Source organism: Dendrobium catenatum, unplaced genomic scaffold (assembly GCF_001605985.2).
Source record: "Dendrobium catenatum unplaced genomic scaffold, ASM160598v2 fragScaff_scaffold_1446, whole genome shotgun sequence".
Classification (NCBI taxonomy): domain Eukaryota; kingdom Viridiplantae; phylum Streptophyta; class Magnoliopsida; order Asparagales; family Orchidaceae; genus Dendrobium; species Dendrobium catenatum.
In genome coordinates this window covers 2,604,135-2,622,143 of record NW_021319908.1, presented here as the reverse complement: position 1 = coordinate 2,622,143, position 18,009 = coordinate 2,604,135, and the positions used below count along the sequence as shown (strand labels likewise).

General features: G+C 35.4%; 2 protein-coding genes across 3 annotated transcripts in view; one reads left to right on the top strand and one right to left on the bottom strand.

Annotated features, from left to right (window-relative positions):
* LOC110111698 (pyrophosphate--fructose 6-phosphate 1-phosphotransferase subunit beta 1) overlaps positions 1–4,894 on the top strand; it is a 13,918-nt gene extending 9,024 nt beyond the window's left edge. Inside the window, exons 10-14 of one of the 2 annotated variants that reach the window (XM_020843684.2) lie at positions 955–1,039; positions 4,156–4,200; positions 4,287–4,355; positions 4,465–4,552; positions 4,742–4,894. In XM_020843684.2, coding sequence (XP_020699343.2) covers positions 955–1,039; positions 4,156–4,200; positions 4,287–4,355; positions 4,465–4,541 — 276 coding nt within the window. In that variant the 3' untranslated portion in view covers positions 4,542–4,552; positions 4,742–4,894. Of the gene's footprint in view, positions 1–954; positions 1,040–4,155; positions 4,201–4,286; positions 4,356–4,464; positions 4,680–4,741 lie in introns of those variants that run through there. The other variant, XM_020843683.2, reaches the window with a different exon arrangement.
* Positions 4,895–5,486: 592 nt separating this feature from the next.
* Positions 5,487–10,759, bottom strand: LOC110111699 (probable glycosyltransferase At5g25310). Its single transcript, XM_020843686.2, has 5 exons — positions 10,483–10,759; positions 10,249–10,403; positions 8,877–9,264; positions 6,616–6,975; positions 5,487–5,906 (listed from the first exon to the last, which is right to left on the bottom strand). Exons 1-5 carry the CDS (start codon positions 10,675–10,677, stop codon positions 5,595–5,597), a joined length of 1,410 nt encoding a protein of 469 aa, XP_020699345.1. The 5' UTR covers positions 10,678–10,759; the 3' UTR covers positions 5,487–5,594.
* Positions 10,760–18,009: the final 7,250 nt, after the last annotated feature.

Here is an 18,009-nt window from a genome sequence, read left to right as displayed (position 1 = left end):
TCTATCACAAATACTATTCATAGCAAAGGCCATTCGTCCACCAACACCACCAACCGAACTGATTCATTAAAGGCCATTCAAAGAGAAGCATAATATAAGTAAGTGTGGCAGGAGAGAGATGCTCGGTGGAGGTTGAGTGGCTTTACCCTTAGAGATAGGATACGAAATGAGCATATACGTGAAAAGGTTGGAGTAGCTCCAGTAGAAGATAAGATTAGAGAGAGTCGCCTTAGATGGTTTGGTCACATAAAACGGCGGCCTTCCGATGACCCGGTTAGGAGAGTAGAGGTATTAGATTTGACTTATGTTAAGAAAGGTAGGGGTAGACCTAACAAGACTTGGTTAGAAAATATTAGGATTGACCTTTCTTTATTAGATTTAAACGAGAATTTCACTTTTAATAGGACACAATGGAGAAAAAGGATTCATGTAGCCGACCCCACGTAGTGGGATAAAGGCTTGATGTTGTTGTTTCTTGATGAATCTTTCATAATTATGCCATGCGTCAACTTTAATATTGTTATTTTTTATGTTTAACTTGAATATCAATAATTTTTAAACTCCCAACCTTTTGTGCCTGTACACCATAGCTTATTTAATTATAATTTTATAGTATTTTGTTTTAACTGATATTTTTTTATTGTGTAATACTTACGAGAAACTTTCCTATTTAAACTACTCATTTTTAACTCTTATTAGTTATATTTTGGATCTCTAGCTCTATCATTGTTTATATTAGATTCAACTGTCTTAAATATATCCCACTTAAATTTCATTTTATCTTTTAATAATATTGATTTAATAATTTTTAGTATAACACGTCAAAATTGTATATCATAGGAGTACATTTTCAGCTAATAATCCAAAACTTTCTTTTAAATGTCAACTTTGTTAGAACTTTTCACTTATTTAAACATCGCATTAATTTTTCTGGCCTTCTCTGTATCTATGAAGGTTGGCAATTTAGCTGCCCCTGTGGAGGAATGGTCTGTTGGAGGAACTGCATTGACTTCATTAATGGATGTCGAGAGGAGACATGGTACTTTATGCTAAGCATTTTGTGATTTTATATATAATTGATTCATTGTGGTAAATAAGTATTTTATTTCATTTCCTTTATCACTGGTTTTATTTTCCCTATTGATGTGTTTTTGATGTTTTGAGTCCTTGGTGCTAAGGGAAATGTAACACCAAACTAGATCTGGACATTGCTTATAGCAGCTTGGGCGTATCTAAAGTGTGACATTCAAACCTGACTTTGAGAGGCATCCGACCTTGCCCTCCCCCGCCCCAAAAAAAAAAAAAATGTTGTTCTCAAGTATTCAAAGCCAATTGCATTAGTATGGAATCTTTATAAAATATTTTTGGTACTTTTATCTAGAGAAAATCTGCAGGATGAGCCTCAATGATACACCTCTAATAAGGGGTCATTAGGGATGTCAGTTGGGCTAATGGAGTTCATTTGAATTCATTAACTTAGTGCTCGGGTTAGTGGTTTTTTTTTTTTTTAAATAAATGTGTTTGCCACTTTGTTTTATGACAGTATTGGAAAGGATGGTGGAAGGGTTTGAAGAGGATGTAGGCTAATTAGGGCTAGATTGTGTTGGAGTTTAAGGGGTTAAGGGGTGGCAGAAAAGAGCTATGTATGTGTATATATTTGTGCAGGAAGGAGCGAGAGAGGGCTTAGGTTTTACGATTGTAGAGAGGTGCAAGGTTTAAGCAACTATAGCGGAAATAGATATGTTCTCCTCATTTGAATTGAAAATTATGAAAAATAGTAAAAACATAAAGTTTGTGTATGGAGTAAAGGTTTATTTGTGTTTGGCTCGCTTAAACTGCAAGCTCAAAATATCTTTTCAAGCTTTATTCGCTTCCATATCAAGCAAGTCAAACTTAGCTTTTTAGTGGGTTGAACTTGATTTGCTCAAAGAGGAACGAGATTTCCTAGTAGCACTAGCACTATGTAGTGTTATCTACGATCAGAGAGAGGAGATAATAATTAAATTCCTCACTAAGGAATTCAACCATTAGGCCATTAAGCCTTCCATGCTAGAAATGAAGGACACTCCAAATTGAATAAAGCAAAATAATCAATAATGCTACCATGCCTTATTAAGTCTAAATATACAAATTAACCCTTAAAGATAGGGGTTAAAATATAAGTTTTTAAAAAATTAAATTAGCAAAAACATTCAAAAATCCATTAAGGCAGCACGGCCAACCATAAGGCGGTTTAAATGGATTGACTCCACGCCAATCATTATTCTTGTTATATTTACTTAAGATGACAATTTGAATATACACTTCTATGTTTGGGTTACATCAAAGCATGATTTAAAAAAGCATTTAATGCGCCTGCCTTGAGGCGCACCTCATCATAGTTTGTGATATTATGATTCCTAAGTTAATTATCAATGGGGAAATTATGAATGTGATTCGTGCTTCTACTCCTCAAGTTGGATTAGAAAATAATTAAAAAAATCAATTTTAGGATGACATGAATGAACTACCATAAAATTTAGATGCTTTAGGTGTTGTTTGGTTCGCTGCATTTAGGGTGTAAAGTTTTTCAAATGCAAGGGTTTTGAAAATATTAGTGTTTGGTTTAAAATGAATGAAGGTTGTAAAAGGAGTGTATTTCAAATACACTAGCTAGTGCATTTTGGGTGAATTTGGAATTCCTCAAATTTTTGAGATTTCTAAATACATCGCTAACGCACCACCATTGCCACCTCCTGTCAGCCACTGCTGGCCATCGACCACTGCCCCGGCTGTCTACTGCCGCCTACTTCCTCTGTTAAAGCCCCCTTCCTCCATCGGCTGACGCAATCCATCGCCACCACCACCTTTGCTAAAAGATTAGGAAGAAAATTTGATAGAGTTTGTTTGGAGAGGTTGCAACTTTTTATAAATGTGATTGTAAAATTGTGAGATAAGTAACTTTTTGAAAGCTGTTAGGGTAGTGTCATATATATTTTCTTTTTTTGGAAAAATCAATTAGTAGCTTTCTTACATCTACTATAGTCTAGTGAATCTGGTTGTAAAATTAGCTTTTCAGCCTTGAATTTTTTGAAAGGCAATTAGAACGCAGAAGCTAAATAATAGTGCGACAATGGTCTGGAAAGCAAAGCAGTGGTAAATTTGCCCTTAATAGAGCCTTAAGGTTAACATGAATGAAAGTTGTTTAAAATGGTTTGTGAAGAATAGATTTGCTATTTCACATAAACACTCAGCAGGGACATAAAATATATGGACTCATAATACCAGCCCCAAGTGGTTGGGATAGGGCTATAGATGATAGTGATGATGGATTTTTATTTTTATTTTTATATTTAAAACATATTATATGTTGAAGAAAGAAAGAAATTCACACCAAATTCTATATTAAATACATGCTCAACATTAATTTTTGGACTGCATTTAACTATTAACCTTTCAGATTGAGCATATCATAAGAATTTCAGCTGGGTAACATGTTAGAAGGATTAATGGATGCTCATTTGCCTTGACTAGATACATGTATTTGTAGTTTATGATGAGGAAAGTTGCACTCTATGATGCTTTTGAACATGGCTTAAATTTCATGTTTGATATACTTATTACAGCAACTGTCAACTTTTTGTTGATTGGGAACTATATAAAGGAAACGTGAAAGTGCAAACTTGGTCTCTTCTTATCAATGTTTAATTATTTCAGGATATTGAGTCTTATTTAATGCAATAGGTTGGCTTGTCTAATTTGTGCATGCAATTGATAAAGTTTAATTGGTCTTACGGTAATCATCATGTACTTATTTAAGCTTAATGTTCAGTATCTTGTTCACGGTTGTTTTTGTTTATGAATTCACACTTATGCAATTAATTATTCTGTGCGGATGTCGTCGAACGTCGTTCGGAGACCAACCAGAATGCGCCATGTCATACCGTTGACATGGCGCATTCTGGTTGGTCTCCGGATGGCATTCTGCGTCCGGTCTCCGCACAGAATAATTTCTATGAGATTTCTATGAGATTGGTGAGTTTTTTGATTGGTGTAATAAACATCCGCAAAGACGTTTCTTAAATCTTTTAGTATACTCGACATACTCCTATTATCCAAATACAAATAATATGGTAAGTCTAATTATGACGATGATGATGCTCCTTTATCTTACAGGTAAGTTCAAGCCTGTAATCAAGAAAGCAATGGTGGAACTTGATGGTTAGATAAAATTCCAGTCTCTGCATTTTTTCTTATAATTCCTTCGGCACATTCGATGGTTTCACCATGGCTGTTTTTATTTTTAGGCGCACCATTCCTAGAATTTGCATCTAGGAGGGATGAGTGGGCCATTAAGAACAGATATATCAGCCCTGGTACTTTCTGTACTCTCATTTTTTCCAAATCATAGCTTCTTTTGGGGGGAAAAATGTCCAAATATCCTGACTAAACTTCTTAAATCTGCACTCTGGTGTAATTTTGCAGGGCCCATTCAGTTCATCGGCGACGGATCCAATGCCATCAGCCTCACATTGAGGCTCGAACTTGGCGTGCATGCCTAACCTTTGAAGTGGTTTGTCATATTTGTTTTTTGGTGAAGTGAGAATAAAAGGTTGAATGGTGTCTTTTGGTCTGCAGCTTGTACTATTTTTTATTGTGTTTTTTTGTTGCCACTCTCGTTTATATAACGATTTTTGTCACTCCTTTACGTGCATGCCTTATTTTTGTATGTAATTTTACTATATTTTTTTTTGTTGAGCAGTCACACGTACGTTATAAGAATTATATTGAAGACGCAGAACCGCCTTTTTCGGAGTTAATACCACATGGAATGTTGGTAATGTCGATCATTTACCTGAAGCTCGTCTTCTTGTTATGTATGAAATGCTAATTAAATAGCGGTTTTGTTTAATAAGATCATCTCCAACTGAACTCCATGACACCTGTCCGTCATTTGCTCCATTCGAATTTCAACACGCCACATTTTAGTAGGTGAACAGTGTGACGTTAATATTGTCGTCGGACTGTTCACCTATGCCAAAAAAATTTGCTGCGAGATTTGTCAAAGAAGCACGTGAAAGAGAAAAGCGCACCAAAGATGGTTACCTTCGTAGGAAGGGCACAAAAGAAGAAGAAATGCATTTCTATTGAATAGAATGATTGCATTTTGAAATTTTACTATATTTTGGAGTGTAAAATGAGTTTTTTTATTGGAGATGACATTAAAAAAGCACAACTAAAATGGAATAAATATGAATCAGGCAAGACTTTGACAATTGTAGTAAAATATTTTTCAATAAACCAATAGAAATTACAAGACTACTTCTCAATGTATACTAAACACGAAATATACAATTCATAGCCAAAATCAACATACAAAATTAATCCAAATTCTTCACTCTCTCTCTCTCTCTTACCAAAAAAAAAAAGAACTATTCTCAACAGATATGTTTATGTTGATAGAAAGTTGGCTTCATTTGATCAAAAGCAGCCAACAACACCGAAACAAAAAAAACCCCGCTTCAAACCTTGTTCGAAATCTTTTTTATTTCTTGTGTAACTTCTTGTTTTATTCCTATGAAACAAAAGAAAAAACCATCTAAAAAATCCCAAACTTAAGCAACCTTTATATTGAGGCGACGCAACCACACGGAGTGCAATATCATGTGAAATGCATCGAATCGCTTAGGCGGGTGGTTTAGTACAAAATGGTGGCGCACCGCCCTAACTCCGGCCATCAACCGCATCACCTCCTCCTCCCCCACCGCCATTAACACCTCTTTCAATCGCGGTATATCTTCCACCGCCACCATCACAGAAAATTCCTTCCACTTCAACACATCACTGAATGGCAATACATACCCATTTGAGATGATCACAGGTATACAACCAGCGTAGATGGCCTCTACCACCCGAGGGCTCGCTACCTAAATATTTCAAGGATTTTTAACCACAATTAATTGAAGTTAATTACAAATGCATTGTAAAGATAGTATATATGAGCAATCAATGAGGAAGACATACATAATTCTGATTAATTATTTGTATATATCTAATATTTTTTTTTATCAGATGAGCTAAATTAACCAAAATGTTTAGTATCAAATGATTAAAAAATTATTAGAATTAGTTTTTTATATTAGAAGCATAATACTAAGTTAAGTGTTGCAGAGATGAGGATGCTTAAGTGGATGAGTGACTTGACCTTTAGAGATAAGATACAAACTGAGCTTATACATGAAAAGTTAGGAGTAGTTCAAGTAAAAGATAAAATTAGAGAGAGCTGCCTTAGATGATTTGGTCACGTTAAATGGAGGCCTTCTGATGACCCAGTTATAAAAGTTGAGGTATTAGACTTAACTTATTTAAGAAAGGTAGAGGTAGACCTAAAAAGACTTGGTTAGAAAATATTAGAAATGACCTTTCTTTATTAGATTTAAATGAGAATTTAACTTTTTAACCGAACAAAATAGCGAAAAAGAATTCAATATAGCCGGGGACAAAGGCTTGATGTTATTGTTGTTGTAGGTGTTTATAGTAATAGTTAACATTTGTTCTTATGAATATATTTTGATAATATCTAACCAATTAATAAGATATAATAACATAAAAATTTCCCAAAATTTAAATGCTGACCTCATATCCGCTGGGGCAGAGGCAGAAGCGAGATCGCCGCATATAGGAGTAGTAGGCATCGGCGCCGGGGGGAAGGTACTCGTGAACCTCGAGATCCGGGTCACGGCCCTTCCAGTGGCTGAGGAGGATCGGTCTGACGGGGCCGTGGACCCCTCCGGCGAAGAAGGCGAGAAGTCGGCGTGGAGAGGATTCCGGCGGGGACGGAGAGAGAAATTCCGGGGGCATGTCACCGGAGACGAGGTTTATCTCCGGTATGCTCACGTCCTTCCGCGGCCGGAATCCCTCCGACGTGTTGGCGTTGCAGAGCGCTCGAATGGCGTTTTTGTACAGTAATGGGTTCGCACGTGAAGCGTGGGGGCCCTGCGCAGTTGTGAAAGAAAGAACAAAATTTACGGGTAGGCTGCAAATCAGCTTTGAGGGGTTTAAAGAAAAATATTTAGGGTATTTGATCAGATATAATAAATAATTATAGTAAGAAATAAATAATAATTTTAGATAAGTGCTAAAATATTCTTACATAAATGCAAATATCTTAATTAATTTATGTATAATTATCGAATATAAAGTACGGACAACATAAAGAGTCCTGTGCTGAAGTAACAATTAAAACAATTTTTACTTCGCAGTTGAGCGGGTTTGAAAACCTTCCACTGGGCAAATTATTAGGTCATACATAAAAATATATTCGGATTTCTCTCTATCTATAATAAAGAGCAGTCAATTCACAGTATTATAGCAGTTGTGCTTTGACTGCGCTTTTATTGTAATAGAGAGAAATCCGGATGTATATCTCTGTCACGTGATCGTACCTAATAATTTCTCCATCCAATGCGTAGAGTTCGAATCTCATAGGCATCATGTTGGCAGCACGTGCAGTGGGGCTCACGAGCGGACGTTGGCAGTGGGGCCTGTGAACAGGCAAGGCTGGCGGGCGAGGGAAGCTCATGCCACCGCGGGCAGGGGGCGCATAGCGGGCCGCCTTGGACAGGGCTGGCGGGCGCGGGCAGCTTGGCCGCGCCACAAGCAGGTGGGGGCGTAGCAAGCCACCGTGGGCAAGGTGGGCCGCTGCGGATGGGCGCGGGCAAACAATTTTTTTTTTTTTTTGCTTTTTTTTTCAGGCTATTTTTTGTAGGAATTTTTTTCTTTACACTGCTTTTATCGGCAAAAATTTTTTCATGAAAAATCTACCAAAAATCACTTTTTCCAGAATTATATATATTTTAACATACTATAATTTTTCATAAACTCTTCATACTTAACTACTTTACCGCAAACTTAATTTTCTAGTTCTACTCCATCGAAGGGTTGCGTGCCAAAGCTCTCATCATTAAACTTTGCCCCCATCACTTCCAAAAAGGCAGAGAATGACAATTCCTTATACTGATGATGTATCCTTCAATGTTTTGATTGCGATTGAGTTGATAGGCAACATCTTACTTCTTAATAACAGTATCAAATATCTGTTTGAATGGACGAACTAAGACTTTTCTTGACTAATGCCTCAAAATTCTTCTCCACTGTGTAGATATAACATTTCAAATCTATAAATTTAATAAAAAAATATTAGGAGATAAGATTCTATTAGTGGTGTCAATTAATGACACAATACGAAAATCCGATCCAAAAAATTTAGATTTAGATTGACCCATTTAACAAATGGGTCATGTTAGGGTTCTAATTCCTAACATGTTTGAAAATCAGATTATGTTCGAGTCAATCCGCTAACCCAAAAATAGACCGCATCCCACTTGCCTTTCTCGCCCCGTAGTCCCACACTACAACCTTGTGATTGGGCTCACAATCTTGTACCTACACACAAGCTCCAAGCCTTGCACTGTGTTCATGCAGTCCTGCATCGCACGGTTCTGCTCCCACCCTCAATTGCGTTGTCCCACATATATTGCTGCCCGTTCTTAAAGCTTACTTGTTTGGTTAGTGCGGGTCAGGTTGATTCAACCTAGTAACCCAATGGGTCGGGTTTAGATCTGAATTTTTGCCCTATTTGTCAAATCTGATCGGGTTCAGATTGGATCATTTGAATGAAGATTAGTTTCAAATTTGACCCAAACCTACTAAAAACTCATTTTAAAACCCCTAGATAGTATCACCAAAACTCCATATTAAATAAATTTTGTAATATATACCAATTAAATCATTCATATGTCCTATGTTTATAAACAAGCCATGCACGCCATTAATCTAAAAATCGTATGACATAAATTAAGATAAATCATTCTAGAAAGATCCAACTTGGTGCGTACCCAGTCATGGCAGGACAGCATGAAGTGGTCGGCGGCGGCAGTGCGGTTCCAATAAGGGTGCTTAGATGCGACCACGTTGACATAGTCGGAGACGAAGCGGCGGATGGGGACATGGTCGTAAGTGTTAGGGCGGTAAACGTACCTCACGAGCTGAGCCACGCTGAAGGGAAGGAAGAAGGCGTGGGCTCGCCGGGGATCCTCCGTTCTCAGCATCCTCGACGACGCGCCGCCGCCGCCGGAATATTCTCCCGGACGCATCATCTCTAGCTCAGATATGAAGCGGCCCTCTGTCGTGTAGATGTTCTTGCACGGCCCAGCGTGTACCAGCGGCGCCTCCCCTTCTGAGTACACGTACACTCTGAACCGCTTCTCCATCTCCAGATAGCTCCTAGACGCCGAATAAGAAAAAAAAAAATAAATTATATCAAAATATTTTTAGATTAATTTTTTCAAATATGTAAGAAAGAATTTGATTAAATTTTATAAAACTATGGAGCAAATAATTTTTTTTAGTAGGATTAAGCCTAAATATAATAATAAAAATCAATTTTAATATTTTCTAATAAAATCTTTTTAGATCCGTCTCTATTTTTCCTAGCATATGTCATATGGAATGCATCAACTCAATCAAAATTATAACTAAAGAAATTGGGGTTTCGTTTTAGACAGCTTTCTTATTACTTCTTAAAGAATCTCTTTTGTATTAAAAATATGCTTTAAAAAACAAAAAAGAAAGACACCCCAAATTAAGATTAATTATTCTTTGCGGATGTCGAATGCAGTCCAGATATCAATCAGAATGCTCCACTTCACCCCTTCGCTCAATAGCATGGCTCAATACTGCTCGGTACCGCGCCGCACCGTAGCTCGGTACCGCTGATGTGGCATATTCTGATTCGCCTCCGGACATTATTTTGAGTCCGACCAACACCTAAAACAATTTCTCCCAAACTAAGCCTAAATTAATGCAGTCGGAATGACATACCAATATTGGATTCGACCGACAAAAAAAAATCAAACAAATTCCTCTCAAAACAATTGTTTCATAATATTGTAACTCAAATATCTTTTTATATAATTTTTTTTTATATTTTAGGTAATAAATATACACTATAAATTACTTTTGTATTCCTTTTGAGGCTCGCTACCGGAAGCGGTCCGGTACACCGCGGCTCAATAAAAAAACGACAAGCACGCTCTCGAGTGCGCGGCAGGCCGAGCACAAGAGTTGGAAATCATGCGGCGAGGTGGCAGACCACTTCGCCGTAACGAGCAAGCGTCGCCAAGCGTGAAAAGGCAAGAAAAAAAAGAATCCAAAAGAAAATCTAGAGAGAGAAAGAAATCAAGAAATTAATTATTTTTTTACACTCACTGGTAGAAGGCGGCGGGGTTGCGGTACACACTCGGTTGGCTAAACACGCCGGAGAAATTTCTCCGGCCGGCGGTGGCCCTGCGGATAGACGCCCTTGCGCGGGAGAGTTCCGCCTCGAGCTCGTTCTCAGGACCGGGATTCGCCAGCCGTTTCATCTGCATTGGGATCGATGTTTATTAAATGACGAATTTATGAGCATTAAGATTAGTGTGATCGGTTTGAATTGTATCGTACAGGGGTGGTGGCGGAGGAGGCGAGTGCTGTGGATTCCGGCGAGCGGCGGAGTGGGAGGAGGCGGAAGGCTGCGGAGGAGAGAGTTACCGGTGATGGAGAGATTGGGGGTAGGGTAAGGAGGAGTGCAGTGGGAATCAGGAGGAGGAGGGGGATGAGAAAAAGGGTTTGGAACCATGAAGAACAGAAATATCCCATGCTCTCTCTCTCTCTCTCTGTTTCTTTCTTTACTCTACTGATCGAAAGAGATTGGGAATGAGAGAGAGCGATTTTCTTGAGGGACAAAGTGTTCGTTTCCTGCTTTGAGGTTTCTGGTATGGCGTTTTATGTTACCGAATACCGATGTGAATTCTTTGCTTGTTTAAAAGGAAGAAGAAGAAGAAGGAAAGAACTTAGAGAGAGAGAGAGAGAGATTATGCCCTTTGGGACTCTCTGATCGCTTATTCTCTCTCTTCTGATTTGTTTTCATTGTGTCTCTCTGATCAGTTATATATAGAAGCGACAGTAATGAGAATAATTTCATTAAGAGATAGAAAGAGAAAGGTGGCGGTGGCCTTAATTTAGTATGAGATAAATGAAATCAGAAGAGATTATGGTGGGGGGAAGATTATGATTAAGTTAACACGAAAATAATGCTTTCCTATTTTAATTAATTGCCGCTTTAAAAAAACTTCTTTGATGGGTTGATCGATCAATGGAAAAAATTTGAGCTAAAATATTTTAATATAAATTATATTTGATGAATTTGAAAATTATTAGATTTATTTTTAAATTAAAATAATATAAAAATTTCATATGTCATTTTAGCATTAAAATTATTTTAATAAATGTTTAATTTATTTTTATATAATTTATATCATAATATTCTGATTATTTTTAGTATAAAAACATATTTAGCTTGTAATTAATATATTAATATAAAAAATAGATTAAAACTTTGGTTTAATGGTAAATAAAATAATACAAAAGAAAAATCACAAAAAAAATTAATATTTTATATGGGGAATAATACATTACTCTATTTTCCCTATTTTAATTCTTATTTCAAAACACATTGCATTGAGGAAGAAAGAGAAAAGGTAGGAGGAAGATATATACACTACTAAATAAATCAAGCTTTAACAGTACATTTTAGGACCTAATACAATGATTTAAATACCTACTAATTTAGTTGCAGCGGTTTAAAAATCATTAAAAATCAGCTGTATTTGTGAGGATAGATAGAAAGAGTAGTTATACAAATGTTTCATATCCTATTGACTCTCTCTCTCTCTCTCTCTCTCTCTCTCTCTCTATTGTGTGTCTAAATTTATACTACTTATCCTCTGCCTCAAATTATGATCACATAAATTATGATCGTTTTCAGTAAAAGAAATGATTAGGTAGCAAATTCTTAACAATTTTCATTTAAGAAAAAAAAAATCACTCTCTAACATCTTCCTTTGCCCATTGTCCTAATTGAAGGATTACATCCTTTGAACCACTTCATCTACCTCATAATAATGATTTTGTGTCATCTTAGTAATTAGTTTTGCCCTTTCACAAGAATGCCAAACCCTTACATTCCATGTTCTTTAGCAAATCATTCGATGGGAAAACTTCTTCTAGTAGTCACCAATATTCTTTTTGTACCAATAATCCATTTAGACATTTAGAAATTAATCCGAGTTCCTCCGTCATCAAGAGAGAAAAGGGTCAAATTGGTCCACTAATTTTTTTGAAGTATTAAAATAATTCCAAACTATGTACTATTGACCCTTCAAATAGGTATCAAATTAATCATTTTGTTGGATTAATTAGGTCCCTATTTAAAAAGTCAAGAGATTAAAATGAGACTTTTAAATAGTCACGAATCTTTTTACTTATCAGTAAAGAGTCAAGTGACCAATTTGATCAATGATCATCACAAATCTAAACAAAAGATCCGTTTGAGACGGTTGCAGTTTTTATGAAAGTGGTTGTAAAACTGCTGTGAAGAAAATAATTTTTTTGAAAAATATTGTAGAATTCAGCTTCCTAGTATAAAAATTTCTTAAAAACAATGAAAAAACAGCAGTCAAATAAAAATTATAACTATAGTATGAAATCAAAATAGTAAAAAGCTATTCCAAATGAAATTAGATTAACACATGACCAAAATACACGAAGCTTTTCATGTTTTGAGCTCATTATTCTTAAGACAGCCCCTAAAAATAATACAAGCCTCATAATATATGTATGATCTAGACGAACTGAATGGTATGAAGGGCAATCAACCCTGCAGATAGAGTTTAATTAAACTGCAAATAGAGCTTTTTGGAATGCTGAATTCCATTTTAACTTAATTACATATAAGGAAAGATTTTGCATAAAAAATCTACATAAAAAAAAAAGCTTACAAGAGATAAACGAGTTTTTACGTGAAAATTTTATGAAAGAAAACAAATAATTTAAAAATTCTCCCTTTTCTCTAAATAGAGGAGAGATTTCAAACTTTGAATTATCTACCTGGCCTCCTATAAGTATAGTGAAAAGTGTTTAAGAAATAATAATAGTTAGTAGATATCAATATTAGGATTAATTATTATATGTGGCACTGTCCGGAGACCAATCAGAATGCACCACATCACCCATTCGCTCGGTACCGTGGCTCGGTACTGCTCGATACCACTGATGTGGTGCATTTTGATTAGTCTCCGGACGGTGTTCTGTGTCCGGCCTCCGCACAGAATAATTTGTCCAATATTAGTGGACTTTCTATGTACATGTTTAAACGATGATACTTGCTAGATTCATTTCTTTTGAGACACTCATCGTAACTATACGTACATAAGAATCAAAGATTATTTAGATTTCTTCTTACTGCTTTTTAAAATCGCTTTTTATTATGAAATTTCTAATTCAAAAAATTTTGTACTAAAAAATAACATTAAAAAGTAGTAAGAAACTTGTCCCAAACAAATCCTTCATCAATCGAATAATGATACGAAATTTTCAAATACTCGCATGCTTGATTCTGGTCCCTTTGGACTTGAATTGATTTTTTTTTTTTTTGCCTCATCAAATAATTATTTTTTTACTATTAGTTTGTTGAGAATAAAGTTTGAATGTCCATTATTTAGAATGATCTTTTAATATATCACTATTTCTCTCACATTGATTTCTTACATTTATCAATTAGTTGATCAAATTAGTAGTAAAATCTTCCATTTTATCCAACTACTTAAAGTCAACACTCCATTAGATATAAGATAGCTCTAACTTCTAAGACTTTTAATTAGGCCTTAATTGGACCGATTAGCCCAATTTTATTTAGGCTTGTTGGGTCCACACCACGGAGCTAGGCCTACTTTTAAATTAAGGAGTGGCCTAATAGCTTTGAACAGAGGCGGAGGGAGGGCCAGCCGCCCTCCTCATGATTAGGGGTGTCAGCCAACCCACGTAATTTTATTTTCCTGATAATATTTATTTATTTATTATTGAGTTGAATATGTAGTGAACAATATTTTGATTTATCACATACTTTGCATATATAACCTTTGTGATTTATATAATAAAATAATTTTTAAATTTATAATTTTTATTTTCTTAACATAAAATTAAGGGGTGTTGCAAAAAAAAGCATAAAATTAAGTTCAGTGTTGTAGAGATGAGGATATCCAGCAGAGCCCTTCATTGGGTACGCATACCCACACCTACCCACGTACCCACCCATACCCAATGGGCGTGGGTGGGTATGGGTACGCCCATGACCTCATGGGTGAGTATGGGCAGGTACTCAACATTAGATGACATACTGATTTACATTACTAATCACCATATGCATGCAATATATTACAGTAATCCTTACAATGCAGTGCACAACACTGAACCACGTCGCGACCACGATAGATTTTTATATGTGGCTTGAAAGTTTGCAGCCAGAGAAAATAACAAAAAACCTCAAGGCCATTAATCCGTGGCAAATTACATTCAAGAAGCGTGGAAAGTGGATGTGTGGGTGGGTATGACATTCCACAATTTACCATAGGTGGGCGTGGGTGAAAAAAACCTGCCAGAGCGGAGTGTGGGTACCCAACCAGGACCCCATGTAGGGCTCTGGTGCCCAAGTGAATAAGTGGGTTTACTCTTAGAAACAAAATACGAAACAAGTTCATACATGTAAATGTCGAAGTAGCTCAACTAGCATATAAGATTAGAGAGAGCCGTCTTAGATGGTTTGGTCACATAAAATGTCGGCCTTCCCACAACCAGATTAGGAGAATATCAGATCTGACTAATGTTAAGAAAGATAGAAATAAATCTAAAAAGATTATGTTAGAAAGTACTAGAAGTGATAATTTTTTTAGATTTAAAAGGGAATTCGACTCTTAATATGGCACAATGAAGAAAGAGTGTTCATAAAACCAACCTCATGCACCAAGATAAAGACTTGGCGGTGTTGTTATTTTTTACTAATTATATATATGAAGAAATATATAAAGACCAAAAAAATAATTTAATTAATGAAAAAAAAAAACAAATTTCACAAATTACTTAATTCTAAAGGAGTCATAAATTGTTGACTTTGTTCTAGTTTGCATGTGGTCAGCCTCATGAGCACAGAACAGCACTTAAATTCTCCAATAAATGCTTCCAATATCTGTTATTTGGTAAAGCAAAACTTTAGAATCATTCATATTTGGTCCTTAGGCTCTATCAAACCTTTCACAATGTAAGTAAGATATAGAGCACTTTGCAACACAATGGCATCATTGCAAACATTCTAATTAAGCTTAAGAAAAATAGCCAATTCTTTTATCTTTAGAGTCCACTTTTTTAAATGAAAAAAAGAGAAGAGGGGGAGGAATCAGGAGTTAAGGAAAACAATTAATCTTATGCTGTAAATGATACTTATAAGTACAAATAATTTTGAAGCTTGAATAGGTAATTTAATTAATGAAATTAAATTCATTTCATGAAAATGGAATTATGCTAATGAGGGAATAAGGGGAAGCTACCATATATGGCTAAGAGAATGTTAGTAGTTATTGGTCCCCAGTTTAGGAAGATATGATTTGGGAAATTTAGAGAATGATCATAATTAAGGTAATTATAGGGTCTCTCTTTCAACCCCTAAAGAATTGAAGAAGTTAGAATTTTTTTTTATGAGGGGCCCCAACTTATGGATACGAAAAAAAATTAATAATACACATTTCATCTTAGTCTATTGGTTGGGAGCATAAATTATCAACTAAGAGATCTTGAGTTCGAATCTTATGTATGTGATATGTGTGTGAGTCTGCCTTAATTAGCCTAACTGTCCAAAAAAATACTATTAATTTTTTTCATCCAATCCTGAGACTCATTTGTAATTCACTCGAAAACAAGGACAATGCACTAAGATAAGATATATAGAGAGAGAGATTAAAAAAAAATTCATAAAATTTAGGGTAATATAATTTATTTATACAATGCATTAATCTTAAAGTATATTTAAGAACATTAAAATTTTGATCAGAATATATCGTTAATATTTTTATTCTTTTATTAATGTTTCCTTCATTTTAAAAGCAATAACAAGAAGGATGATCAAAGATATTAATAATAAAAAAAAAGGAAGGATTAGACGATTGATCAGCATGCATATGTAATGATTTAAATAGAATAGTTGATCAAAGATATTAAATGCAATAACCTTCACAAGATCAACTTTACCCACCACGTTGGGTTAAATTGGACAGAAATGACTTTAACTATTCATGACTTTTTAGGGGTGTCAAAAATTGACCAGAATATGGAATTTGCCACACGGGTTGGATTCGGGTTCAAGATTCCAACCAGTTTATAAAACCGGAATGGGTTCAAGTTGACCCAGAAACCCAAAACCAACCTAGGTTGACCCGAACTCTGAAGATGTGACGCCCTTGCGAACTCCTGCTCATGCAACGACACAAGCGACCCCCACTTGTGATCACCTGGAGGGTTCCCGCGCTCGTGAACGCACAAGTGCCAATCGCCTCTAGCCCCTCCCGCTCGCAACTGTGCCCAGACAGGCGTCAGTAACTCACTTCCACTTGACTGTGTGCAAACTGCGCCCGAACTAGTTCTTGTATTAAGGGTTAACAGGCCAGGTTAGGTAAACCCAATTAGTCAAGTTCGAGTTGAAATTCCTGATCATTCCTGATTCATTTGAAAAATCGGGTCGAGTTAAGTTCAACATGTTTAAACTCGAGTCAAATTGATTTGGACCAAACCTCAGCCTGTTGAACCATTTTGACACCTCTACTATTGTTAATATTTTGATGTCAACAAAAACATTATAAGTAGTTGAATGCCTCTCATGCAGCATATCTTAGCCTCTTAGTTGATCAATGCATAGTTAAATACAATTGTCCAATTAACAAAAGAATATATATATATATAAAATCAAAATTTATAATTTTAAATTAAATTGAAACAAAATTTTCATCTTAATTAAACTGAACCAATTCCTAATAAAATACTATAATATTAATAATATTTTCATAAATGTTAATTAATTTTTAATTTAGTATCATCATAATTAGTTAACACATAAAAATACTACAAATTAAATGCACAATTGTAACATAATTAATCTATAATTATCCTTTATATTATTATTTTATTATTTTTAGGAAATTCATATGATCTTCAATACTGCTAAAACATAACTAAATACTAAGAAAATATTAATAATTTAAATGTTAAAATCTCACTCAAGTCTGCTAGTCTAATTTAATAAAATCGCCCATAAAATTACTTCTTAATTCACAAATAAAATTAGCTAAATTTAGAAATATAAATTAACAGTAATAAATCTTAATTATTTGATATATTAAACACTAATATGATAGGATTCTACCACCTGATATGATATCTACTTCCACGAGTTGTAAGCGCTAAAACCATTCCTTGTAACGTACAGAAATAATCCAACAGACAAAGAATAAGCCTTTCTCGTGAGTTTATTAGACGATCTTAGCACTCGAGGAACCGACTTGTTAAACACTCGGTTATACCTAGCAACACGATATCTGGGTATCCGAGCTGGTGGTACCTCATCCAATGCAGTGACCTTATGCAATTTTTTATTGTCTCCGGACGCCGCTCCGCCACTCCGCAGAATAATAAATCCGCTTCTTAGAGGACATAAGCCTTTCCGATATGGATCTATCTCGGAATTGTAACGTCACTTCTGGTCGGTCCTTTCAGTGGTAAGACTTGTCGTAGTAAACTTGCACCTAAGCTACCCTCACTTTTAAGATCATAAGAGTTTATTGTTTGGAGAACTTCTTAATGCTATTCACCTTTATAAGTCTCACTTTCTACGATTATACTATAAAAAGACAAGTTAGGATTCGCAATTTATATTAAGACAAAAATTATATCGAAGTTAGTTAGTACATATACTTAGCATATCTTATAGGGCATGGTTATAAGACCGTATACTTAGGTCACTTGTAATTTAGAGGTCATGAATCTCAACTCTATAGCATCTCGTTAGTAAGTTGCAACCATAACCTCTTATTCACTTACAATCTCTCTTCT

Coding starts and splice junctions, on each gene's coding strand:
- LOC110111699 (XM_020843686.2), bottom strand. CDS start 10,677: ATGGGATATTTCTGTTCTTCATGGTTCCAAACCCTTTTTCTCATCCCC. Junction 10,404..10,482: donor CCTCCTCCGCCACCACCCCT/GTACGATACAAT, acceptor ATCCCAATGCAG/ATGAAACGGCTGGCGAATCC. Junction 5,907..6,615: donor TCTGCCCCAGCGGATATGAG/GTCAGCATTTAA, acceptor TGAAATATTTAG/GTAGCGAGCCCTCGGGTGGT.